Source organism: Mirounga leonina, unplaced genomic scaffold, assembly GCF_011800145.1.
Source record: "Mirounga leonina isolate KUSES-001 unplaced genomic scaffold, KU_Mleo_1.0 Mir_55, whole genome shotgun sequence".
NCBI lineage: Eukaryota > Metazoa > Chordata > Mammalia > Carnivora > Phocidae > Mirounga > Mirounga leonina.
This window is the reverse complement of record NW_023270816.1, coordinates 11,398,937-11,420,912: the sequence shown is the minus strand read 5'-3', so window position 1 is coordinate 11,420,912 and position 21,976 is coordinate 11,398,937. Positions and strand designations below refer to the sequence as shown.

At 44.4% G+C, this 21,976-nt stretch overlaps 1 protein-coding gene across 1 annotated transcript in view; it reads right to left on the bottom strand.

Moving 5' to 3' along the window:
- The window catches only part of FAM120B (family with sequence similarity 120B), a 91,186-nt gene that overhangs the window by 61,629 nt on the left and 7,581 nt on the right, over positions 1-21,976 (bottom strand). The window contains 3 exon segments of the mRNA XM_034992133.1: positions 2,881-2,982; positions 15,104-15,284; positions 21,681-21,976. The exon segment at positions 21,681-21,976 is cut by the window's right edge and continues 11 nt beyond it. Of these exon segments, the coding sequence (XP_034848024.1) occupies positions 2,881-2,982; positions 15,104-15,284; positions 21,681-21,976 (579 nt within the window).

Here is a 21,976-nt window from a genome sequence, read left to right as displayed (position 1 = left end):
GTGCGTTCGTGCGCCTGGGCAGCAGTTGGGGACCTGGATTTACCACCCACAGAAGCCGCTAGGATCCGACAAGACTTTCTAGACCTGTACACATCTGCACACAAGACTGTCGAGAGCACACAGAAGAGGGCTCTACCACAAGAGCCCCAGCAAATGAGGGCCTGGGTCAAACATGGCACCCTCTTTTCAGGAAAGGTATCCCTTCGTCTCACTTCAGGCTGTAAGACAGTCTTCTAAGAAGACCTGCAAGACTTTGGTGAGTCAAACACCCTCATAAAGCTGAGAAATACTACATTTACAGACTGATTCATATGGCTAATTAGCTGTCCTAGGTCTCTGAAGAGGGTATGCTTATGATGACAAAAAAACGGACACTGAGGAGAGGAAAAACCACTTCTGTTCCATCTGAAGAAGAATCTCCAACTCTGGGGGAGAAGACGCTATTCCAAATGCCTGCCTGTGGTTTGGTCCAAGACTCACTCCACAACAGGCAGAGCACCAGTAAGTGAGGAAGGAGGAAGAAAGGGGCTATATGTGTGCTGAGAGCAAATAAGCACGTATGTGCACAACTCGAGGGCCCTTCAAGCGCTGTGCCTGGGGAAAGGAAGCTCAATTTTAAGGTACACCCTTCCTGCATCGTCAAAAACATCACATCTCAGGATACTGGTGAGGTGAGAGATGTAACAGTACCCATGTAACACAGATGAGACACATGAACACAGCTTACAGCTCACATGTGTGCACATCTGAATGTGTGTCTATAAGCTGCGTGCACACGCACAGATGGGAACACAGAGGGGACAGGGATGTGATAAAATTCGCCAGTAATGGAAGTTTACTTTTCTGCTCCTTGCCCGGTCAATTTTAATTCCTTCTCCCTCCTAATTTTTAGGTAATCTCTGTAATTTTTCTGCTCCCCTGCAATTTTTCTGCTCCCCTGCGTTTCCTTTCCATTTTGTGATAAAATATCTGTGATTTCTGTTTCTACATTCTACTATTTAAGAAAGCAATCTAAATCACATGTGCTGTTAGAAGAAAGCCTTTTTAAAAAAGAACACTCTGGCCACTCTGTCAGGAGACTCACTGAAAACACACCATTTACGAAATCAACCTGCTTGAAACTCTCTCAGGAGAACAAGAAAATCAGACTTGTGTCCTGAGATGACGTCCCTTCTACTGACAAGACTGCTGGCCTCCCCTGGGAACAACGGATCCCATGATGCAACAAGGGCCTTTCGCAGCCGGGCCGAGGCACCTGCGTGCATCAGGTTTCCTGAGACAGGTGTACGGACGGCAGGCGTCAGAGGACGCCACGGTTTTCAACACACGCTGCCTGAGCAATGGAAAATGCCCGTGACACAAACGGGATGGTCTGTCTCCATTGTAGTTGAAAAACCATCTGGCATTTTTCCTCATGGATACAGACAAGTATTTAAATATTAAAATCTTGTCATTTTCATATCCTTATTAACATAAACACAAACAAAGAGTCATTCATGCAAATTATCGGCACCAAAAGCTCAGGATCCCACTCGAGTTTTCTGGCGATGGAAGCCCTGCATGCAAGCTCTTCTGGAGCCCGGCCCTGACGTGCAGCCACACCTAGAGAACTTCTGTGGGTCTGGTAGTGCGAAGGAGGAGGCTTGCTTAAGCCCCAGAAGTAGTCTCTGTGATCACGATATGGCTGCCAGAGTTTAGGAAAACATTTCAAGGAGTGGCCTTTAAAACTAACTCATAATATGATGATGAAGAGCCAAATGGTCTCTTTAATTCAAACCATGAAGAAAACTATAATAATCCCTCTTCATATTATTTCTGGAAAGATACAATAAGATGGAAATCACATATATAATAAAACATTTCTGACAAATTATTTTGGCTATCCTTTAAAAATATCTCTTGCTGTATAAACAGATGTTAATTCAGCTTCATTTTTTTTTGATAAATACCTTTTTAGGTTTGAATATATCACTGGCTGAGAGAATAAGGAAATATTCCCTATAGTAACTTTCCTCACCTTCTCTCCCAATAGAATTCCATTTTTAAGAAAATTATTTTGCAGTGCTCACACCCTTATTTGGTAAACTGCAGACTTGCATGATGGGAACAACAGTGGCATGAGAGAATTTAACGCATACAAAAATGGAATATCAAAGTTTTAGAAGAATATTTGTCCTCTGAAACAATGGCAAGGAACACTAAAAATACACCCTTACCACCCTCATCTTTAACCTGCCTTTATGTACAACACCACCCCCCACTCAAATTCTTGACTTTTTTCAGATACTAAGAACTCGCAGGAACAAAGGACTTCAGCTAATTTTTAGGTGAACTTTGTTTTTTGTTCCCTCCCCTTATAGGTTTTAAGGTAACACTCACGAGGAAAAACCTTATTTTTCCAGCTGAAATAACTTTCCTTTATCTTCCCTTTCCAGTTCATTAAAACATACTCTCAGTAGTAGGAAGGAGAACTGACTCAAGCAGTATATCAAGAATCCAACCCTGCTGATTTGGCAGATATTTACTGAGCGAAGCCCAGGCACTGGGCCCTGGGGTCAGGTGGCAGTGGGCTTGGGCCCACAGCCGTACTCCTCTTGGCATGCCTTGCTCTCCCCTGATGTAGACCTTGAACAGGAGCCCAGGCGGAGTGAGGCAGAGCAGAAAGCAGACTGGCCCGGGGTCCACCTGTGGAACAAAGGCCCATTCCTCTGCTGTTTCAGAATGTTAATGGACAGGTACACTCCTTGTGGGCTCAGGGTTGACACGAAAATTGGTGTATGTGCAGTTCTGAAAAAGTATGTTCCCACAATGGATCCATTACTGGACTTGCATCATATGGTGAACAAATGAGTGATTTATTTAAACCCAAACCATCTGTACCTGGAATGTTCATCTGCAGAGGCCTGACGAGGTCCGGGTGCCTCAGTGGGTTCCCAGAGTACACAAACCACTCCTTGACAGTGGGGCAGGTGCTGGTGACATCTGGGTAAAGACAGCAGGATCAATAGATGCGCAGGACCACCAACGCTCATCACCAGGCTAACACGGTGACAGACCCAGCTCCACGGGGGGCCAATTTCAAGCTGGTGAATACAGATGAGTTCTCACATCCAAGGCACTAAGAGGGACCTCAGGCATCCAACAGTCCAATCCCTATCCTCTGATCTCACTTCAACAAGAGCAATAACCTCTGGGATGGGGAAGATGGCAGCATAACCCGGGTCAGTAAACAATAATGGGGGGCAGAGATCACCACCTAGATGGTTCCTACAACGTCCTTCCTCCTGGGCTCTCACACTGCTCCACACAACATTTAGGGAAAACTGGGAGTAGGACAGTCCTTTCCAGTCTTTAATTCACTGTTTTGTGTAACTATCAAGACTATTATTACATTAGACAATTCAAAAAGCTAGTAGGAATAATCTAGAACAAAGGCATTTCTGTATGTTGGATTGTTAATTGCTATTAAAAATTCAGTTTCTCTTCCATTCTAGCTACTCAGTGAGCAAAGGTGGAAGGTGGCTTTCCTACTCAGCACGCTCACCTAGCTTGGGGTCACCAGGCTGCTGTCTCTCCAGCACCCAAACCTCCTGCCTCCCCTCCCCCAGGGCACTCAAGACCACCCCCAGGCCCTTTGCGACCTGGCTCCCTACCCGACATGGGCCCAGCCCTGCTTAGACCATCTTCAGATTCACCCCATCCAAGGCATTTTCCACATAAATACGAGCTTTTGGGTTTTTGCTGTCTTACAATGAAAATCTGACCAGGCTGCTGGTCCTAACTTAAGAGCCTGCAACAGCAGCCCACCGTGCCAGCGTCAGAGTGCAGACCTGGGAGCACGCCGAGCTCCCCCGCTCCCACCCCACTGCACGCTGCTTGCCCCAGCACCCTCTCCTAGACCCACACACAGTGACTGCAGGGCCCCTGAGTCTCGCCTCGCCAGTCCCCAGGATGTGCGCTGTTGGGCTGGGTCCCCAGGGAACTGGGCTCTGGCTCCCATCCCGCTCCTCGGCTGGAGTACCTCGCCTCCTCCAACCCACCACGCCTCTTCTCACCTCCTCGGTCCAGACCCCCTTCCCTGCGCGCACTCCAGGCCCGCCTCCCTCCGTGCCCGGGCTCCCATGCTGTCCACTGCAGCACCGCACACGCCCACCCACTCCCCTCACCGCCCGCCCGCCTGAGTTCCTGATACCGAACTGAGACCTTCATAGTCTCAGTCCCTAGCATGAGGCCCAGGGCAGACACCTGTTAACTCCAAGTTTAATGAACACATTCAGCTTCACCTAAATTTCACACACAAAAAAAGAAAAAAAACAGAAAATTCTGAGAAGTATTCTCATAGTTGTTAAAAACCACCACCACCACCACCACTCTCTATGTAATCCTCTTGGCCTAGGTATTCATTACACTGAACAACAGTCAACTGGGTGAATGGTTTCTCAAGTTGCTGTTTCTGAAAGGAGAGCATTCTCTCCTGCCCAAAGACCAACCTCACTAGGTTCGGTATCTCACGGATGAGAGCTCTCCACCAGTCGGCCAGCTGCCTCCTTAGGAAATCACTGACACATTTACAAAACCGCATTTTATACCATCTTTCAACTGAAACTGTTCTAAACCTCTACACCCTGGGGCCTGGGGTTGACTTCTCAGAGCTTTAGTTCTGAATAATGTTAAGAAGAAGGCACTACGACCATTTATTAGACAATACCGGGTAGATTTCCTACGAAGACCTAGAGCAGTCAGTTTTTGGACAAATATCCCAAAGGCAATGCCACGCACTACTCAGTTATTCAACTACAACCTAGAAAGAAAGAGCTGCCCACTGAGACCAGCTCACCAGGATCCACAAACCCCGCTTCTGCGCAAGGGACACACCGGGCTGAAGCCTAGCACGGACACCAACTTCCCCCTTCTCCAAAATTTACATCAGCACAGATAGCGAATTCCTTCTTTTCTCCATAATTTAGACCAGTGAGGGTTAAGTCCATATTAACTACAGTTTCTCCTAATTAACAAAAGAACAAAAGCTTTTGCTTTTAAGGTGACTCATTTAATTCCAATGAGTTTCAAGGACCACACAACACAGTCACAGAACAAGAGTGCACCTGCTGCTTAAAATGCAGTACCTAAGAGCTACGGACCAACAGAGGCTTGAATATGAAAACCTGTAATTTTTATCACATGAGAAATCAACTAACTAGCCAGAGGATGAAAGGTAAAACAAACCTGCTGACTGGAATTTTTACTCCCTAAATGGAATTTTATCTGAACTTATGGGAAAGGATGCAGGAAATGACAGAGATATGAAAGATGAGTATTTTCTCGGAGGTGCAGGGGCAGGTAAAGGTGCTAGGTCAATATGCAGGGTCTGCAGGTTCTCTGGCACTCTGCCCTCCCCCTTGTGAGCTGCTGGGCAACAGGGGCACCCTCGGTGTGCCCTCACTTCCTTCCTCTGCCACAGGAGGGTAAAAGGGCAGTGCACAGTGGCTAGAAAACATGTGAACATTTACAAAGAATAAGTTTCATAGTCTGGATAATGACTTTTCCAAATCCAAATATTCAGATGGCAGCATTTTCACTTTTAATCCAAATTACCACTCCTACAGACACAAACTTCCCAGTCCTTCAAAACCCAGAGCTAGCTGCAAAGTGTTACCTGAGATCCTCTTAAAATAAACAGATATTGCTGAAAAATCCTAGAGTTTGGCCTATTCTCTGGGGTACCACATAATTTCAGAAGTTTTTCTATAAAACTCCTTAAAGAAAACAGAGGCAATAAACTCTTGGACATTGGTCTGAGCAATATTGTTTTTGGATTTATCTCCTGAGGCAACAAAAGCAAAGGCAAAAGAAGCAAAAATAAACTATTGGGACGTCATTGAACTAAAAAGCTTCTGCCCGGGGCACCTGGGTGGCTCTGTTGGTCAAAGCTCCTGCCTTCAGCTCAGGTCATGATCCTGGGGTCCCAGGATCGAGCCCCACATTAGGCTCCCTGCTCAGCAAGGAGTCTGCTTCTCCCTCTGCCCCTCCCCCCGCTCTCTCTCGCTCTTGCTCTCTCTCTCAAATAAATAAATGAATAAAGCTTTAAATAAATAAACAAAAAGCTTCTGCCCAGTGAAGGAAATCATCAAAAAACCAAAAGGTAACCTAGTGAATGGAAGAAGATATTTGCAAATGACATATCCAATAAGGGATTAGTATCCAAAATATATAAAGAACTTTTACAACTCAACACCAAAAAAACCAAGCAATCTGATTAAAAAATGGGCACAGGACCTGAACAGACATTTCTCCAAAGAAGACACCCAGATGGCCAACAGACACTGAAGATGCTCAACATCACTCATCATCAGGGACATGCAAATCAAAACCACAGTGAGATACCACCTCACACCTGTCAGAATGGCTAAAATTAACAACACACAAAACAACAGCTGTTGGGAGGATATGGAGAAAGGGGGACCCTCGTGCACTGCTGGTGGGAATGCAAGCTGGTGCAGCCACCATGGAAAACAGCATGGAGGTTCCTCACAAAATTAAAAATAGAACGACCACATGAACATTTCTGGGCATTTACCTGAAGAAAACGAAAACACAAATTTGAAAAGATATATGCACCCCTATGTTTGGTGCAGCATAATTTACAACAGCCAAGATATGGAAACAGCCCAAGTATCCATCGACTGATAGATGGATAAAGAGCTGACACACACACACACACAGGAATATCAGTCAGCCATAAAAAAGAATGAAATTTTGCAACAACATGGATGGACCTCGAGGGTCTTACGCTAAGTGAAATAAGCCAGACAAATACCATATATTTTCACTTACATGCGGAATCTAAAAAACAAAACAAATGAACAAACAGAAACATACTCATAAATACAAAGAAGAAAGTGCTGGTTGCCAGAGACAAGGAGGGTGGGACAATGGATGAAAATAGGGGAAGGCGGGGTGCCTGGGTGGCTCAGTCGTTAAGCGTCTGCCTTCGGCTCAGGTCATGGTCCCAGGGTCCTGGAATCCAGCCCCGCGTTGGGCTCCCTGCTCCGCGGGAAGCCTGCTTCTCCCTCTCCCGCCCCCCCTTCTTGTGTTCCCTCTCTGGCTGTCTCTCTGTCAAATAAATAAAATCTTTAAAAAAAAAAAAAAAGAAAAAGAAAATAGGGGAAGGGGATTAAGAGGTACCGACTTCCAGTCATAAAATAACCAAGGCATGGAGATAAAAGTACAGCGTAGGGAATGTAGTCAATAATACTGGAGTACATTTGTATGGTGACAGATGGCAACCATACTTAATATGCTGAGTGTTTTGTAATTTATACAAATGTCGAATCATCATGTTGTACACCCGAAATGAATACTGTATGTCAACTATACTCCAATTAAAAATTAAAATAGGGCGCCTGGGTGGCTCAGTTGGTTAAGCGACTGCCTTCGGCTCAGGTCACAATCCTGGAGTCCTGGGATCGAGTCCCGCATCGGGCTCCCTGCTCAGCTGGGAGTCTATTTCTCCTTCTCCCGCCCCCCACTCTTGTGCGCACTCTCTCTCTCTCTCAAATAAATAAAATCTTAAAAAAAAAAAATTAAAAATAAAACTGCCTAAATAGGAAAAACAAAATTTCAAAGGTTTTAACCTAGCATGCACTTGGAAACTATAGCAGAAATGTTTACAACAATTTGGTTCGTCTGAATTAGAATGAAATAATCTTAAATGCCTAAAAATCAAGAAAAAGAAAAGAGGAAAATGGAGTTTGGCAATTCCTAAAAGAAAAGGCTGATTTTCTCAAACTTTCAAGATGCTAGGCTTTACGTTCAAAGGAGTAAGGAACTTGAGAAAAGTTCTTTGCTAGTTTAACTCCCTTCAAGCTGTAACATTTTATATGGAAAACGGAAAAATGACCTAATCAAACTTGGTCTTCTGCTATTCCCAAAGGATGGACACACTGATCCACTCTGTACAATCTTCTATATGTAACGAAGACATGTTCCCGGGAGCAAAGTTGGGAAACTGTGCACACCTGCAGCCCCTCCCCCAAGAAAACTCCACCTAGCTCACGCTGACCACTCTCGCTTGTCCTGGAGGGGCTGGCAGGATCTGTGGGCGCGCACTCAGAGCATGCAAGGGGAGAGTGAGGAGTCGTCAATTACAACCGCTCAGTTGCTGGGATTTTTAAGTTTAATAAACCATCCCTCAGGCTTTTAAGGAAAAATATTTGTCCTTATGGCTCTGTAAGATTTTCATATGGCTGGTTTAATCTGTATTTACATGTGGCGTTAGTCCTGAAAAAAATTAAAAAACTCCTCACACGTATGTTTTTCTATGGGTGTATCTAGGATTTTAATGTGCTGATGGCCTGCAGGCACTCTGTGAAGGCGCCACACAACTGGACTGCAACGCACGCAATCACAAGACCACCAGTCTCATCCAGCTGTGTGAGGTTCCCAGAATGTCACTGAGGGAACAGGCAGGCGGGATGGCAGGACAAGAGCACAACCTGGCCCAGCTGCGGACGGCCGCCTGTGAGCACCGGCTCTTCCCCAGCCCTGCTGACTGCACCGACATAAAGGAGGAGAGCAGGATAAACTTCGGCATCTTCCCAGCTTTCTTCTATTCCCTAAAATGTACCAGGCTTCACAGTGACACAGTGAGCTAAGACTTTCATGAGGAGACAGAGTTAGGATCTGAAGTAAAGGAAGAACTGCTGCGAAGGCAAGGTGGGCTGAGGGGGGATGACGGAGGGATTCTCCCCTCATTGGGCCGTGACACCACCCAGCCATCGAAACAGCACACATCCCTCTAGACAAGATGCAGGTGGGAGTGCTACCAGCCAACCAGTCCAACAGCATCAGACGAGCTCTCCAACGTGCACCCGTAACGAGGGGCTCTGGAGCACCAGTGGATCAGGCCAGTGCCGGTGCCTTCCGGCTCAGACCTGCAGTGTCTACAGCTGTCCCAGTGTAAGAGCCTGGCTCTAGGGCTCAGGGTCTACACCCGCGGAGTTAAAGACACCTTTGGTAATAAAAAACCTCTCTTCAAACAAGTTGTTCCCACTTGTCAGTCAGGCTGGGCTCGGAGGAGGCTGCTCACCTCTCAGGACTTGACAGATCATCGCTCTTCCTCCTGCATCTGCAATTCAACTGTTACAGTTACCCTTTCCTGAGGAAAGCTTTGCTAAATGGAGATACTACTGAAAGGCTGATCTTCTAAACATATACTCAAATACATGTATCGATCACCTAATTTACACCAAGAATCTGCTGATGCCACCCAACCAATCTCTGCTAGCTCAGCTGACAGCCAGTGGGGGCAACAGACATCAAACAATCACATAAACAAACTGTGATAAGCTATGAATGAAAAGCACATGCTTCTTTCAGAGAAGAACTGACTTTTGATGAAGAAATACAGAGGAAGGAGTTAGTTTGGGGGGAGTTAGTTTTTAAGTTCATAAGGGACAAATAGAATTGATCAGAAGAATGGCCTGAGCCAGAAAAAATAGAAGTTGTATTTGTCAACATGGACACAGTTTCTAGAGCAATGCAAGTAAATGGGACCACTTGGGTGTAAAAAGGCCAAACCCGGTGTAAGGGCCTCCCACACATGGGGGTTGGTTGGCAGAGAACAGGGGCTGGAGCAGGGGGAGAGTAGGGTGGGAGATGGCCAAGATGGGGGCAGAGCTGCCTGACCAGTCTTCCCACTGACACCTCTATTTCTGGACAAATTTCTGTAGCCACCACATTCTTGAGTTGGACAGAGGCACTATGCAGACTGCAGTGTAGGGAGCGAGAGCCCTACCAGAACAAGAAAGTCTCTGAGACAAGCGGACAGAGTCTGCAGATCAAGACTGTGACAACAATCAAGGGACTGTGGCACAGAACACCAGAGCTGGCACTGTGCAGAAAGGAGCTTCCAAAATCTGCACAGAGGTGCCCTTGAGGTCCTAGTTGAGGACTGAGCTCTAACATGTCCAGGGCAAAACTCAGGGAGGCTGGACAGGACAACTACAGACCAGCCCCACCGAGCAACCAGCTGACCCTACAGAGCTCCACAACATCAGTCCTACCAGCCAACGTGCAGAGACCCTCATTAGACACCTAGCACTCAGGGCACAGCACAGGAAGGCCAAGCCTCAGGAGCAGGGCCATTCCAGCTCTAGAGTGAAAGTCTTCTCAGACCAAGCCTAATAAAGCTTAAGGCAAGCCCTAAAAGGATCTGGTAAATTTAAGTGCCTGACAGAACACAAGTCAATACCCTTCACAGATCCCAAATCTTCTAGGCTACAATCAAAACACAGTGGACATGAAAATAAACAGAAATACTTAAGGATCATAAGCAGAAACACATGGCCCCCTTGCAAGGAGAAAAAGTCAATCAACAGACACAGGCCCAGAAATGATGGAGCTGATGGAATTAGTGGACAAGGACTTGAAAACAGGTACTGTGCATAAATTTAAGGATTTAAAGGCAAACATGAAGATGGGGGCGGGGGATGGAAGATTAAAAAACTAACAGCTGAAAAACGCAATATCTGAAATGAACATTTCACTGGATGGGTTAATAGCAGATTAGATGCTGAAATAAGAGCAACAGGAACTATCCAAACTGAAGCACAGAGAAAAGAGGCTTTTTTAAAAGCAAGCCGGGGAGCATAATGGGCACCATGAGCAATAAATCAAGCATGGAACTGGGAGGCCCAGAGTGAGAGGGGAAAGCAATAGAGAGAGGAGACAATGTTTGATGAAATAAAACTCACTTTTTCCCCAAATTTGATAGGAAGTATAAATTCATTGGTCCAAGAAGCTCAGGAATCCCAAGCAGAATAAACACTGAGTATATCACTCCAAAGCTCAGGTTAGACAAATTACTAAAAACCAGTGCGCAAGAGAAAAACCTTATGGACAGCCGAAGGGAAAAAACACTTGTTACAGATGGGGAACAACAGTAAGAAGGACCACGGTCACCACGTGACAGCCAATACAAGCTAGAGACAACATAACAACATCTTGACAGTGCTGAACAAAAAATAAAAATACCTAAAATTCTATATACAACAAAATTACACTTCTGAAATAAAGATATTTTCAGGGAAAAAAAATCAGGAAATAAAATGAGCACCATAAGAAATGTAAAAGCAAGTTCTCTAAATGAAGAAAGGTGATACCAAAGGACAATTGGATCTACACAAAGAAATGGAGAGCACCAGCAATGGTGCACTTCAAAGACTTCTCTTTTGTAAACTCCTCTAAAAGGCAACTGACTGGTTAAATTAATGGCTGGAAAATGATAGCCAATGGGCCATGTCTGACTTGCTTGTGATATGCAGTCTGAAAGCTATAATACTTTTCACATTATTTTAAATGATTAGAAAATTATCAAAAGAATATTCTGTGACACAGGAAGATTATATAAAATTCATGGGAATTGTGACATGGAAAAGGAAATCAGGCTTTACTGAGACACAGCCTCGCTCCTGTGATAGACAAAGACATGTCTACACTGCAGCAGGAGAGTGTGCTTGTTACACAGACTACAGGGGCCCTCAAAGCCTAAAATATTTGTTATCATCTGGCCCTTCACAGATAAAGTTTGCCAGCCCCAGGTTTAAAGTAAAAATAAGAATCCTATTCTGGGATTTAAAACATATGCATAATATCAAAAGATTACACGTATGTAACATTCTTGACATGACCAAACATGTATGTAACATTTTTACAAAAACCAAGGTACAGAGATCGAGGACAAACTAGTAGGGAACAGCGGACAGGGCCGGAGGGCAGGACACAAAGGGGCAGCATGAGAGAGCTCCTTCGTAAGGATGGACCAATTCTGTATCTTGACATCGAATAGAATACATAAAACTATACACACACACATAAATAAATGAGTGAATGTAGAAAATGATGAAGCTGATTAAGAGCCGTAATCTAGTTAATAAAACTGCACTAATGTGAATTTATGGCTCTGACACTGTACTTTATTACCCAAAACGTCGTTTGTGCGGGGGCCTGGGGCAAGGGTACAGGAAAGCCTATGGACTGTTTTTGCAACTCCCATGACTGTGTAATTCCTTCAAAATTAAAAATTTAAAAAATATACAACAATAGCAAAAATGATGGGAAAATGAAAGTTCGCAGCTACAATGCATCACACACAATGCGGTTATACTACTATTTGAAGGCAAACTGTGGTAACTTAAAGATGTACATTATTGGGCGCCTGGGTGGCTCAGTCGTTAAGCGTCTGCCTTCGGCTCAGGTCATGATCCCGGAGTCCCGGGATCGAGTCCCACATCGGGCTCCCTGCTTGGCGGGAAGCCTGCTTCTCCCTCTCCCACTCCCCCTGCTTGTGTTCCTGCTCTCGCTCTCTCTCTCTCTGTCAAATAAATAAAAAATTAAAAAAAAAAATACTCTATGATCTGGCTTTAAAAAAAAAAAAAGATGTACATTATTAACCCTCAAGGAACCACTAAAAAAAAAAACAACACAGGTTAATCTAATAATCCAAAAGAGGACATAAAACAAAATACTAAGAATTATTCAGTTAGTCCAAAAGAAGTCAGAAAAGGAGAAAATAAGGGAAAAAAACAGAGCAAAGGGCAAAATGAAAGACTTAAACCCAATCATGTCAATAATTACATTGAATGTAAATGATCTAAAGACTAATTAAAAGAAAGATTATCAGGGGCGTCTTGGTGGCTCAGCTGGTTAAGAGTCTACGACTCTTGATCTCAGCTCAGGTCTTGATCTCAGGGTAGTGAGTTCAAGCCCCACACTGGGGGCTTGGGAAAAATAATTAAATAATTAAATAAAAGAAAAAAAAAAGAAAGATGGTCAAACTGGATACACTGCTTAAAAGAGATGTACATTAAGTATAAAGAAAAGGTTAAAAGTAAAAGGACAGAAAAAAGATACACAATGCAAACACTAATCTTAAGAAAACTGGAATGCATACGTTAGTGTCAGACAAAGCCCACTTCAAGACGAGGACTATCACCAGATTTTTTTTTTAAAGGGATATTTCATAATATTAAAAGGGTCAATTCATTAAGAAACAGAACAATTCCCAGTGTATATGCACCTAACAGTGGAACTTCAAAAATATCTGAAGCAAAAACTAACAGAACTGAGGGAATAAATAAAAACATCCACAAGAGCACCTGCAGACTTAACACACTTCTCTCAAGAACTAATTACAAATCAAAAGGAAACTGGGAGAAGACTTGAACAGCCCTGTCAACCCCGCTGCCACGTTAGAACATCATTTTCAAGGACACACGGATCGTAAGCTAAGCCAAGCAAGCAACGCAAATATGCCTCATTACCACCACCACAAGTAAACCAGCAACAGCAGCATTTTACGTTCACATCCTAAAAATGTAAACTTCATGGAGAAAGCCAAAAAACGGAAAAAGAAGAGAGTAAAGATCAATTGTAAAGACAAGTTCAATTTGAGTAATTATTCCTGTTATTGTGGTTAAGTAATCAAGTTACCAATATGGCTGTAAATAATTTGCATTAACAAAGTATAAAATTTAAGTTAGTAAAATTCATATATTTGGACTTCATTTAATAAGCTACTCTAAAAACAATTCCAGGCAGGGGCGCCTGGGTGGCTCAGTTGGTGAAGCGTCTGCCTTTAGCTCAGTTCATGATCCCGGGGTCCTGGGATCGGATCCCACATGGGGCTCCTTGCTCAGTGAGGAGCCTGCTTCTTCCTCTCCCCTGCCCCCACTCATGCTCTATCTCTCTCTCAAATAAATAAAATCTTTAAAAAAAATTTAAAAAATAAAAACAATTCCAGGCAAATACTATACAATGTGAAATTTTTTTCATGATTAAGATGTCTTTTTTTTAATCATTAGAATCAACGTGAAATCACTTGTGTTAAGAAAGAATATGGAGAGAGAACCACATAAGAAAAAGAAATAGAAAAAAATTATTTAAATACTATCTGGTCCCAAAGTTTATTCCATAGATTCTTTTGTTTCTGTTTTCCAATTAGTGTAAACATCTTTCTCATGTCTTCCTTAGGGCACATAAGCCTCTGGATTCTGACAGCACATGTGGGAAAAGGCAGTATATGCCGAGAATCTAATAAAAATTGGATTCAAAGAACCTTGCCACTCCACACCCTGCCAAAGCAAAGAATCATGACAGCATTTTAATCGGAGGATTCTATCACCACCTGTAGGTTATGTAATGCTTACTTTCTGGAATAATAGAGTGATCTTAATATCAATATTGGTACGTCCGGAAATAATGGACTTTAGGCAAAAGGACCACAGACACCCTTTCATAGGGATCTTACTGCTTCTGTCTCCGGTCCCAATCACAGTGTGTGCAGGCCTGTTTCTTATTAAAGCACTCTCAAGTCAGACCAGTGTCCCAGGACGCCAGTCGCAGGTGAGCAGGACCTCACCTAAGAGGTAACTACATGTGTGAAGCGTCACTAGTCTCTACTATGAAGTGCTCTTCTCCACTCCCAATGCCCCCCAATGCCCCTGAAAAGAGAGCAGCAGGGCCTAATTAATTTTCCAATGGGTGATGACGGCCCCCCAACTTTCCTGCTCTGGCCACTGACAGTCCTCTCCCTACATGCTTGCTGTTATTGCACAAGGAAAATATAGATGGGAAAAACCTAAATACAAATGCTCTAAAGGAAAATTTTGTTTATACTTCAAAATATGATGTACTAGATTTTATGGAATTATTTTATGAAAATCACATTTGGAAGAAGAATAAGTAGACATTGTCTTCTAATAATAAACATACCCTACACTCCTGCAGGAGGAAAGGGTTTTCACATTTTTCAGAAAACACAAATCCTTTTAAGGAATAAAAGTATAACATTTTATAAAAACAATGCACTCTTCTTTTAATGAATACTGATCAACTGTTTGCTAATTAGATAGAGATGTCCCATGGCGTTTACCCTTAATGTTGTACAGATGTGAGTGGTATTCTCAATTACAGATTTTACAGAGAAACAAAACCCTTTTTAATTGTATCCGTGTCCTGAAAGAATGCATTCTACTTCATTTGGTCTGTTTCTCAGAATCCAACTCCAAATAGCACTGCTGCTAAGAGAGACCAACAAGCTCACCTCTGCCGTCCCCCAGTAAGAGGGAGTAAACGCGCTGCCGCACCGGGCGGTAAACGAAAGCCTGGCTGGGCAGAGCTTGGTCGAGGGCGTCCTCCAGCGTGTTACTGCATTCGATCTCCCCGCTGCTCATAATGTTGTACACCAGGTAGCTCTCTGCCTGGACGTGATGCGCTCGAGCGACCTGTGTGAAATTCAAATACAACTGCTTTCTCCTCGAAAACAAAACAGTAACCTTCAAGAAAAAACCAACCCTTTTTATCCCATGCCAGTGTGTTCAGGCACTCAGAAATGGAGTGATGGTCCCTCAAACTCATGACATTGGGCTGGCATTGTTTCCTTTCCTTGGCACTTCTAGGCTCCAAACTGTCAATTACTCCTGCACCTCCAATCTCCAACCGCCTACCAGACTTACCACACCAACTTCTGCGGCATCTCAGAATTTTGTCTACCTGATGATAAGCATCACTATGAAAGACTCTGACTGAACCCAGGCCACTTCTCCCCTCTCCAACCCACCCTCCACAGCATCAACATCCTGTCTCCTTAGAAACAGGTCCAGTCACTGCCCTCCACAAAGCATCTGAATGGCTACCACAATCTTCACCCTAACATTCCAGGCCCCAATGTGCTCTTCCCATGATACCACTCCACCTCACAGAATCCAGTCACAATAGTACGCCTTCACTGTTCCTCAGGGACACTCGATCCTTCTCCATCTTCACTTGGGCTCCAGGAAATGTACCCCCTCAGGGCCTTCCTACCCTCCCACTTCATAAGCTCCTCTCTCGTTAGGGTTCACCACCCTGTCTTCTGCTCCCAACCAGAACTCACCTCCCCTCGCCTAATGGGGCTCATCCCACATTTACCCTAGTTACCTTGTCTGATCTCCCCTAGTCAACTAAACTTCCCTGGGATCTGAATCTGTGTCACGTTCACCTGTTCAGTAATTCCTTATTGAGCAAAACACACGTGCTGCACACCCGTTTCTGCCTTGCAACCAGCAATGTTGGCACAAGGTCGGTGATGAGACACAGGGCTGCATTCCACTTTCTCCTTAAAAAAAGGAGCTAAGCGGCGCCTGGGTGGCTCAGTTAAGCCTCTGCCTTCGGCTCAGGTCATGATCTCCGGGGTTCTGGGATCAAGCCCTGTGCATTGGGCTTCCTGCTTGGCGGGGAGTCTGCTTCTCCCTCTCCCTGCTTCATGCTCTCTCTCTCAAATAAATACATAAAATCTTAAAAAAAAAAAGAAAAAAAAGCTAAGATCAGAGGCCTATAATAACCTACATACAGGTTTTATTTTTTTCTGTGAAGAACATTCTTATTAGTGTAGGAAGTGATTTACCCAGATTACTACTCAAAATTCAATCCAAACAGTCTGCCACAAAAGGCATTTAAAATGTGGTGTTACTGCTGGTGGGAATGCAAGTTGGTACAGCCACTTTGGAAAACAGTGTGGAAGTGCCTCAAAAAATTAAAAACAGAGCTACCCTATGACTCAGCAATTGCACTCCTGGGTATTTACCCCAAAGACACAGATGTAGTGAAAAGAAGGGCCATATGCACCCCAATGTTCATAGCAGCAATGTCCGCAATAGCCAAACTGTGGAAAGAGCCGAGATGCCCTTCAACGGATGAATGGATAAAGAAGATGTGGTCCATATATACAATGGAATATTACTCAGCCATCAGAAAGGATGAATACCCAACTTTTACATCAACATGGATGGGACTGGAGGAGATGACGCTAAGTGAAATAAGTCAAGCAGAGAGAGTCAATTATCATATGGTTTCACTTATTTGTGGAACATTAGGAATAGTATGAAGAACATTAGGAGAAGGAAGGGAAAAATGAAGGGGGGGGAATCAGAGGGGGAGACGAACCATGAGAGACTATGGACTCTGAGAAACAAACTGAGGGTTTTAGAGGGGGGTGGGAGGATGGGTTAGCCCGGTGATGGGTATTAAGGAGGGCACGTACTGCATGGAGCACTGGGTGCTATATGAAAACAATGAATCACGCATCACTACATCAAAAACTAATGATGTGATGTATAATGACTAACATAATAAAATAAAATTTAAAAAACAAAGTAACATGCACATAAAAAATAAATGAACTTCAGTTTTCTCATCTGTAAAAATAAAAAAAAAAATGTGGTGTTAGGACAACCTGGAATGTCAAAAACTGTGAATCGGTGTTCTATTTATATATACTTTTAAGTAGTTCTAGTTATTTTGATTCATTTTTGCAGAATTGAGTCTTACTCTATTTCTCCCTTTCTTCAGATATAAAGTAGGTTTAATAAAAGTGCCAACCTCACAGGACTATCCTGAAGATTAAATGGGTCAATGCAACGGTTAATGAGAACTCTGCACATGAGGCCTGGCACGCAGCGCATGGTCCCCGGTGTCGCCACTGTCACGAGCCTACACATGTTATAAAATGTCTATCTCCTTGCTGAAATGTCTTGAAACTAGGATGGCAGACAAGCTAGCAACTTTAAGGTCAGTAAGGTTAAAAAATATTTTTTAAAGGACTGTTATTTGATACTCTAATGGAAGATCGTTGGAAAGTGAACTATTTCTCTATGTGCCCCTTTTGATACTGAATCCATCAGAAACATCAGTTACGTTTTTTATGATCCTTTTGAGGCAAACAGCTTCTGACTTATTTTCCTATTCCCTCTCCCATTTCTGAGTCTTTTTCATTTCAAGAGAGATGGTATTTTGACAAATCTATCTAGAAAGTTGTAATAAATTATATTCACCCTGCCAAGAAATCTTCAATTTTGGCAACTGTACAGAATTTGAGGTGTTTTCTGGGTGTATACAGGGTTTTTCAGGTAAGTTCTCTACAATTAGAACTTTAATTCACTAATTGGATCAGAATCATTTAATAAGTACCTTTTACCTCTGTTCTTCACTATAAATCTATATAGCACTCTACACTTGGAAAAGCCTTAACATATTCACCTAATCTAAAATTCTAACATAATAATTCAGTTTATCCAACATTATGGAACCAAGTAATTTACGCTTCATATTTAACTGATTTTCCAAAATACTCTGTTACGGAGAAAACATAGATATCTGGCTGTGGTATGTGCCCAGGATAACGGCTGTGTGCTACAGCCTTCTACCTAAGGGTTTCTAGGGGACTGTGTGGGGTTGAAATACATACACGTTGGAACTGGGGTTACCTATCTGATAGGGCTAGAAGACTCCACTGCAAACAAATTTTGAGGGAAAATGTAAGGGGAACCGAAGGGACTTCACGCAATTGTTTTCAAAGATATCACGAAGTCCAATCAATGGGAGAGTCCTAGTGTGGACAACATGTGATCTGTCCTTCCACAATGGCCCAACTTCCCCTGCAGGCAGGCCTCCCACCACTCTCCTCCCCTTTTCCCCATCCAAGGCTCTTCCACTGCTGCACTTCCTGAAGGAGTAAGCACTCCCCAGCTCCAGCCTTTGCCTCCAAGGTACTCCTCAAACCCCGGCCATCTGACCTCCACCAGGCCCCCTGCGTGACAGTGGCTCTCTCAGGCCACGAAACCCTCCTAACAGCCACCCAGCCCCAATTCTACTTTACTCTGCAGCACCTGACGGTCCTCACTATTGCTCCTCTCAATCTTGAAACCTGCCTCCTTGGGTTTCTGCGGGGGTCACCGCCCCTCATTCCCCTCCCTGTCTGACCAGCCCTCTCTCGGGGCATGTTTTCAGAGGGCTCAATCCTCTCCTTGGAGGGTTTCCATTACCACGTATAGTCGGATGACTTCCAGATGTCTGTCTCCTGCCGAGTAATGGCATTGAGGCCTGTTTTCTAAGCATCAGATGGTCTTCCCTAGCTATCCTCTGTGTCAAACCTCTCCTCGCCCATCCTTAAGTCATGGCAACACCCATCCCAGAGCACAGGAGGACCCCTACCTCCATAGCAAGACTTACTTTTCAGTGTTTCTTCCTCCCCTTTGCCATTGTCCTAATTCTAGCTCTTTTGTCTTCCACCTTGGTTTCTGCAACAGCCACATTAGTCCATTCTCTGCAGTATAACCAATGTTTCAAAAAACAAATACCTGATCACATCACACCCCTGCTTAAAGATATCTAATACCTTCTCAATGTGTATAAAAACTAAGTCCTAAATTCTTTCATGATACACATGCTGCCCTTTGTCGCCCAATCTGTCAGAACTCTCTTTGCAGGAAGCTGGGTGAGATGACCAGGGTGTCCAGTAAAAGAGCAAAGGCCAAGGATGGGTCCTATTGGTGTGGTGAATGCAAGTCAGGGTTTGTGAAGAGCCCAAGCCCAGAGAGGACATGTGCAAGGCCATACACAAACGGGAAATGGGTGTGAGTTGGGAAACAGCGGGGGCCAGGTCAAAACAGAAAAAGCAGAGGGCCCAGAGTGGTACTGTGCATGCCGGTGGGTGATGCTGCCTCGTGCTTGACTGGAGTCCTGGGCCAGCTGAAAAGCAGACCCTGCCCTCCTCTAGGCAGTGAGGCACCCCGCATGCTCTCCTTCTGCTCTGCCCTTCCTCCGCCCGTGTGCCTTTCCCTGTCCTGTCCTTCAGGCAAACTGTTGGAGTGGCTCCAGGGCCTACATCACGTGCCACCTTGGAAGCCAGGCCTAAGTCTAGGAGCAGGGTGGCTTCCTGACAAATTCCTCCATGCTCATGCTTCTAGGCTACCGACCATGACTGTCTCACCCTTCCACGTGCCATCAGGGAACACAGATGTCATCTCAAAAAGGGTCAAACTTGCAGTCAGAGGCCTGGGTTCAAACCCGGGCTCTGCCAGTACCAGCTGTGTGATTGCAGACAATGTCACTTAGCCTTTTCACACCCATGTCCTCATGCGGTGATGGAGGCAAGCACATCTAGGATCAGAACTGTGTGGTGGTTAAGGGAAATAATATGAATAATACCCTCTGGTCACTAGTGGAGAATCATCTCTGCATGGTCTATATTAAACTAGCATTCCTACATCCAACCTCATAATAAAACCAAATAAATTTAAGCAAAGTTAGATTTAGCTCTTCTCTGTTCATTTTCCTGACTTTGAGTCTGTTCAGGTGATGTCTAGTCCTCTGCTGAGACGTGGGCTCCCCTGCCCCGTCCTTCTTTCCTACTGTCTGACCACACTTCCACCTGGAGCTCTGATTCTGCCCTTCCTCCGATTTCTAACCCACATTCTTTTCCTTCTATGAAGCACTTAAGGACACTTCCAGGTAGGATAATTTTAACCCCTTAATACTTTCTCACCTGAAACTCTCATAATGTATGTATCACATCCTACTTTGGACTATAATTTTTTATGTTAGTAAATTAGCGTATCTGCTACAATGTACGTAATAGAGAAAGAGGTGAGAGACTTTTCAAGACAGGACAACCCATGTAGCTGTACAGGAAGGAGGGAAGATGTCGCTAAAGGAGGGGCCCTAAAGATATCAGAGAAAGGGAACGCCACCTTCAAGACTTCGTGAGCAGCTACCGTGAGACACAGTGTGACAGGCAAAAGGGGCCGAGCAGGGAGGAAACGAACAAGACCCTGGCCTCACCGCACTATCACAAGCACGAAATCCCAGCAGGAGCCACACGGTACATGGCCGGGGGCCATCTGGGTGGGTGGCCACCCAGCTCTACAGAACAGACCAGCACCAGGGCAGGGGAGGTTTCCAGGAGGGCCACGACAGACCAGGGACTGGCCAGCTGGAGGAGGTGAGGTGCTGGCAGGCTGTAGTCTACTCAGGGTTACTGTTTCTACTCTTTGAAGAGTTATGAATGCAAATAAAGGGCTTTATTTCTGCATGGAGCATGGTAAGTGGTTGGAAAGGGCAAACAGAAGAATTGTTAGAGTTACCGGGTAATCCAGAAAAGAGGCAGCTTACACTAGGGTGGGGAGACTAACTGGATAGGTACGAGTAACAAGACAGAGAGAGAATTCCCAGGTTTGTGACTTGTGTAACTGGATGGAAGATGGGGACACCGTCAGGAACAACAGAAGGTTTGAGGGTAAGAGATAACATGTGTAACCCACCTAGCACAGAACCTCACACATAACAGGTGGTTAATAAATAGCCCTCCATAAAAACCCTCAAGGACTCTCTGTCACTTTCAGAATTAAGTCCCAGCTCCTGGTGGGGCATATAATAATCTTCACAGTCTGGCTAGACTCCACGTTTTCCCTGTATCTCTCTCCCTGTATCTCGCCTCAGGCCCCATACTCCAGCCTACTATTCTACCTCGTGCCCCAAGGCAACAGGTATTTGTCTATTTGTTATAAATTTCAGCTCCCATGAAGGTCTGGCTCTACTTCTACCTCTTCAGGAGCGTCTCTCTGTATTTAACCCACAGCGACCACTCTCCTTCAAACTCCTAGAGCTCTCTTTTATGACACGCATGCACCCATATCAAGTCTACTTTATAATGTGAGCTTCCAATGCATATGTCATACTTCTCAACTACACCGCTAGGATCCTGTTGTGTGTCCCCCACAGTGCCTGAACTACAAGAAGTCAGTAATTGATTGATATATTTTCCCAATCATGACACCCAGATTTGGCTGGGCACATCTACGTACCTTTAAGATTTCGGGGTCTGAAACCATGGTTACTTGTTTGACTTCAGGCTCCGTATTCATGAGGTCTTGTTGTTTAATTGCAGGGTCTGTACACATGGGTGCTTCTAGCTCAAATTCGGGATCCGCCCCTAGAGGTAACTTTTGCTTGATTTCAGTGTGTGTACATATGGGAACTTCTCGTTTATATTTAGAGTGAACTCCTTGCTTGGATTCAGGGTCTATACACATGGGAACTCCTTGCTTGGATTCAGGATCTATACACATGGGAACTCCTTGCTTGGATTCAGGGTCTGTAC